Genomic DNA, 5,753 nt, shown 5'->3' with positions numbered 1-5,753 from the left:
TCGCCCGGAGTGGTAAAACAATCTTTACTTGCTTTCTTAGTTAATCGCACTTTGTTTTCTTACGTTGGATCTGTTGCACGTTCAATATTTGTTTACTTCAAAGTCTTAGTTGTGATCCAAACATTTTATGATAAGAAGTTGTTTTTCTGCATCGGTTCTTGTTTGATTTTGTTCTTTCCTGCCTAGATAGTTTAGATCCAGTTGTTACGGTAATTTCCAGTTTTTGCGAGCATGTTTTCATTTCCGAATTGATAGATCTGAGTTTATGAGTTCAGTTTGCTGTTAGATTTTAGATCTGAAATGGTTAAGTGTGAAGGCCTAGTTTACGTAGTTTCTGTCACATTGCATGTCACCCAGTAAGTTTAGTTGCAGTTTCGGTGATCGATCTTTTGATTTGAAGTTTTAATTGTAGATCTATGTTCATGGAGTTGTTAATCTGTGTTTCTATGGTGATAAGTCTGGATTTGCTTATCTGAATTGATTCATGTTGAAGAAGAATACATCTCCATCCACTTTGGAACCACTTTTGCTTTCTAACCACTTTTACTTTTGTCTTTTACTTTTCAGCTGTTACTTTTCAGATCTGTAGGCCTAGTCACCTAACTACCTATTTTTCCTCTGATATTCCGTTTAGCATTTTATAGTAAACTCGTACTTTCCATATGTTTCTGAAACATCATGTTCCCCACTCTCGCGTACACAGTCGCCTGTCAAACATCTCTCCCACCTCTTAGTCAGTAGAGTACCATCTTAAATTCCAGCCTAGATTAAGTTTCAACCCAAAGCGTGGTAGCTAACCAAACCTTCTAGAATATCACCAAAATACCAAAACGCATCATCTCTGTGGGATTCGACCCTTACGTCCACTATACTAGTCAGTAGAAGTGGGTTGAGGAATTTTTGATACCATGTTCAGGCTTAGCTGGGACTTCCATCCTGGTCAGTAGGATACATCCTTGCTCGAAACGACACCTGACACAAACCTGTTCTTTCAAGGTATATAGTAAACTATGAAATGGAGATGAAAAAGAAATTACAAATGGCCAAAAATCATGCCCTCGTCCATCCATTGATCGATATTAATTGTTTTCCTGGAGAATAAGCCTTATCCTCAAGGTTAAGTGGAGTCCCTGAAGAATAGTGCAACCCATATCCTCAAAATACTCCTCGAGATATCCATGATGACGATAAATCATGCTTGAAATGCATTAGAAACCCAAAATGTATAATTTCAGTAACAATATTTATGTACTTAAGTGCTGATATCATATCATATCATATCATATCATATCCATTCTAATTAGGATTGTATGGGTGTGTGTGCGCGCGCTTTTGTTGAGAGAGAGATTTATATAACAAAGAGAAGTATAATTCCGTTTTAAATGCTCTTACAATAGGCAAAAATGAGCAAAACATTTGTATGGTTGCGAAGAAGAATCAAGAGTTAGAATCACAATCTTGATTGCTGCTATTTTTACTTCACTCTGTCTTTCTATGAAGAGCAGTATCGACAACATAGGCATTTAGGCGCTGACCGAATGTCTTCGTAGAGAATGTCCCCACCACATGCTGCCATGCCTCCACGCCCATGGTTGTCGACAACTGAGGATCACAAACAAAATTAGACATGGCAACCGAGAACTCTCGAGGGGTAGGCTCACAGAGGTATCCTGTTACTCCGTTCTTTATTGACTCGACTGGACCCCCACTATTGCACGCGACTACTGGTTTGTGGGCAGCCATGGCTTCTATCGGGACTATGCCAAAATGCTCGTCCTGCACAGCTAATGTCATCTTAGGAGGGTTATAGTAAAGCTAATCAATCGATCAAATCTGAAGAGCGTTCAATATTGCAGACCTTGGGTGTGTAGAGCACGCAGAGGCATTGTGAAAGAAGAGTGTTACGTTCGGGTGTAGAACAAGACGTGATGAATTGGACACGGTCGGATATGCCTTCCCGTTCTGCCAAGGTTTTCAGTTCCTCCAAATACTCGACGTTCTCTCTCAGCCGTTTATCAAAGCCACCTGGCATACAAGTACATAAGATTCTAAGCATCCAGCACCAGCCATAGATTCAGAAACTCATCAAGAATGTATAAAGTTTTAAGACAGTCGAAACTGAAATGAGAAAACTTTAACAATCTGGTACTTGTGAGAACCAGAAATGAACGAAGTGTTCAATTTAAGGAACTGAAGTATCTGTTAAAGGATCAATAAGTAAATTTCCATATGCTTATTGATTCTAAGTTTTCTTTCTAAGATACTTCCAGAAACATAAACAAAGGAATATCAAATGAGACTTGAGAGATTCAAAACATATCATGATCTTGTTATCCATTAATCAGAGACATGTCTCTATGAACAGCTTCAGAAGTCAGCGAATTATGAATCTTCACAAGTTGAAACACAGCTAAAATGAAACACATAGGAAAGAAGCAAGAGCTTCTTACACATGACCGAACAGGATATATATATATATATGAAATAACTGAGGTGTTATATGATGACCCCTTTGCGACAAAATCAGTATAATAATTCAATTTACGTGAAGCAAATTCCACCAGGTTTCATATAATTCGTCATACTCATGCACGTTGAAAGATACTTGCATGCGATACAGTTATTGACTAACAAAGGAACAGGTGAAATAACAGAAAAGTTGGAAGTTAAATCTTTCTGATACATATACTGAAGATAAGAGATGAACCTTACCTGCAATAACCAAAGAAAGCCCCTCTCTTTTATCATGCTGTAGGCTATTGTAGAGCATAGCAAAAGCAGATATAGCTAGTTCGATATTCTTTTTCCTTTCAAACCGATTGATAGAAAGAAATGTCAACCTGTAATGAACGAAGGCAGATTTAGCCACATGGACTAAAACAGTATGGGCTTTATATCTAAATAAATATATACAAACATGTGTTTTCTGTCAGGTTTTGTGCTTGGGAAGTGAGGTAACTTCAAAATGTAGTATGACTTAAAGATACCAAGAGATTAGGTAATGTCCGTTACTTAGAAGCACTAGGTTTGTCAAACTGATCCACGTTAACCGCTGGATAAAGCACTGCAGGTCTAACCCCTCGTGAGCTTAATTGCTTGAAAGTCTTCGCAAATGTAGATGCAGTGAATTTGCTGTTTACAAGAATTAAATCAGCCATACCTACAATAGACCAAACAGATGAGTACACAAAAAAAATAGCATGAGAGCAATCCAAAACAAAACAAAGAATCAAAGATGCATACAAAGATGATAAAAAAGTTGGTTATAAAAGCAAACAAAAGCTTGACCATACCAGTTGTCATTTCTTCTAGAAAATCTATAGGTTTCCGATAGATTCTCCTAAGAATGGCTGTGTGCTGAGCCAGTAATAGGTCTGGAAAATGGCAATAAAATACTACCTAGACAAAAACAGAGAGAAAGAAATTGCAGAACATGTAAATTATTATGAACTGATTACAGTAAAAATAAAGCAATGAGTCATTTTAACTGGTCCTTAACCTTGGATAGCTTTTTCAACTTCATCAGCGGGATGACAATGGAGACTTGATCCACCAGTATAATGTCAAAAGACGGATATAAAAACAAAACACAAAGAGCAACAAAGATACACCGCAGATAAGCACAGACTGCATGAAGACGATAAAAAATATGCCGGGGAAGAAAAGCGCCATACACAGTAACTGGAAAGATACCTGCCCGTGTTCAATTTTTTTATTAAAAACACAAAATCCATATAAAACCATGCATAAATGCATTTAAGAGAACAAAGGAAAAGCTGTGCAAACCAGACACTGTCTCCTCAAAACAACGCATTTTGTCGTGATGTGATGTAAATATATGAACATTGTGACTGTTAGATGAGAGCTCTACAGCAGCATCGACAATTAACCTCTCTGCTCCACCTAACATTGTGGAAAGCTAAGGCATTGTTAAATAAAAGAATTAAGTGGAATAAAGCCAGGATACGCAATAGTGCTCAATACTGTCCAAAATCCATATCTGGTATTGGATACAAATTGACAGGCTCTTTAGAATAAATCTTTTGAGAAACACTTAAGATAATTCTCATGACATTACATCCCATTTTAAAGAAGAAAACACTTATTAACAATCATACAAACTGAACAAGATAAAAGTTTACCATAAAGCATCATACTTAACCTGAATCACAAATGGTTTTCTTGCATAAAAAATTATACTATCATTCTAAACACTAAAGGAATAATAGATGTATATACAACTAGATTGCTCCATACAGGAAACAAGTAAGATCCTCAGAAAAGTGAAAAACGCCACATAAAATCCTCTTCAATACCCTTACAGAGACAACTTCAAACTCTTAATCTGAGAAAAATTATGTGATAATGAAAAGGCACCATCAAACAACTGTATCAACGTGGAAGATTTTTGCTATGATTTTGAATATTTAACCATGTCTCCAGTTAAATGCCTAAATTTGATATTAAAACCTAAACGCATGATAATTACAGTTCAATTACAATTCAATCACGATAATCAAAGAGGATATAACTATTCATCTCACAATATCACAATTCCATAAGAGATAACCTAAAAATCGAAATTCAATGCGAAAGAGTGAATATAGAAAAAAGTTAGATTAGATAGAGTGAGATCTTACCTATTCCGAGATCAGGGTGGATAATCGCTATGTTTAATTTTGAGGCGCCTTTACTATCCATGGCTGTCAGTACGTTCTTCTTCAGTATAGAGTTCTTCTACAGTAGGCTACGGTGGTGTCGTAATAGCTCAAGTAGTGTTTATGTAAAATGCGAAACGTATTGAGGTTTTGCATATTTGATGGCTAATATTGTGGATTTTGATGGATTTGCGCTTTCATACGAATACGCGATAAGCGGCGCCGGCGAAGATCAGAAAGGAGCCTTTCGCCGGAATGAAAGAAGTAGCGGAAGTCAGAACATACAAAATATTTTGCTTATATTTAAATTTATGCAAATATTTAAACTTATATAATCAGATTTATTTTTGTTGCAAGTACATAATCAAAGCATCTCCAATAGCAATAAGTCAGCCATAGGTTAGCCATAGCCTAGCCACAAACTCATTCTGTCACATCATCAGCACTAAAAACTCCTCATGTCATATCATCAGGACAAGCAACTAGACAAGCAATAGGCTAGTCATAGGCTAGCCACAATAAACAAAATTATAAAAAACAAATAAATAACACTCACACAAAATACGGAATTAAATTTACGACACAAATACGGGAAAATTCAATAATAATATTTAATTTAAAAAAGTACATTAATTAAAAAAATTACATAATTAAAAAAACTAACACCTTGCAGTCCTCCGGGCCCACAACTCTTCAATTAAATCCTTTTGGAGTCGAATATGAGCATCCACTTGGCGCATGTCGGCATGTGCTTGGAGGCGGCCGGCTTCATCATGAGGTGCCCCGCTTCGTACGTTGGGGGTGGCCACGCCGTGGCTTGGACCGGCTTCATTATCGTCGTTGGCCCAACTAGTCAGTTGTACACCTTCATCTTCGACAATCATGTTGTGCATGATAATACAGGCGTACATTATATCAGCAATGCAGTCGACATGCCACAAACACGTTGGACCCCTAATTGCCGCCCATCGAGACTAGAGCACACCAAATGCGCGTTCCACGTCCTTGCGCGTCGACTCCACCGTTCCGCAAAGTAGGCCTTCCTCTCGTCTGATGCGCATCTGATCTTCTTCACAAAGACGGACCACCTAGGGT

At 37.4% G+C, this 5,753-nt stretch overlaps 1 protein-coding gene across 2 annotated transcripts; it reads right to left on the bottom strand.

Annotated features, from left to right (window-relative positions):
- Positions 1-1,330: 1,330 nt before the first annotated feature.
- On the bottom strand, positions 1,331-4,942 carry LOC121752409 (alpha-1,3/1,6-mannosyltransferase ALG2-like). 2 transcript variants are annotated; one of them, XM_042147470.1, is made up of 8 exons: positions 4,641-4,942; positions 3,787-3,919; positions 3,500-3,693; positions 3,294-3,399; positions 3,013-3,160; positions 2,713-2,840; positions 1,859-2,025; positions 1,331-1,776 (listed from the first exon to the last, which is right to left on the bottom strand). In XM_042147470.1, exons 2-8 carry the CDS (start codon positions 3,908-3,910, stop codon positions 1,480-1,482), a joined length of 1,164 nt encoding a protein of 387 aa, XP_042003404.1. In that variant the 5' UTR covers positions 3,911-3,919; positions 4,641-4,942; the 3' UTR covers positions 1,331-1,479. The 2 variants fall into 2 exon arrangements, with proteins under 2 accessions (XP_042003404.1, XP_042003403.1); XM_042147469.1 differs by having other exon boundaries at positions 3,787-3,903.
- Between the last annotated feature and the right edge of the window lie 811 nt (positions 4,943-5,753).

This window comes from Salvia splendens, chromosome 10 (genome assembly GCF_004379255.2).
Source record: "Salvia splendens isolate huo1 chromosome 10, SspV2, whole genome shotgun sequence".
Classification (NCBI taxonomy): Eukaryota; Viridiplantae; Streptophyta; class Magnoliopsida; order Lamiales; family Lamiaceae; genus Salvia; species Salvia splendens.
This window is presented reverse-complemented; position numbering and strand designations above follow the sequence as displayed.

Excerpts from the sequence above, each read along its gene's own strand:
- LOC121752409 (XM_042147469.1), bottom strand. The coding sequence starts at position 4,701 with ATGGATAGTAAAGGCGCCTCAAAATTAAACATAGCGATTATCCACCCT. Across the intron at positions 3,694-3,786 it reads TTTTGAGGAGACAGTGTCTG|GTATCTTTCCAGTTACTGTG; the intron begins GTTTGCACAGCT and ends GAACACGGGCAG. Across the intron at positions 3,400-3,499 it reads AGTTGAAAAAGCTATCCAAG|GTAGTATTTTATTGCCATTT; the intron begins GTTAAGGACCAG and ends GTTTTTGTCTAG.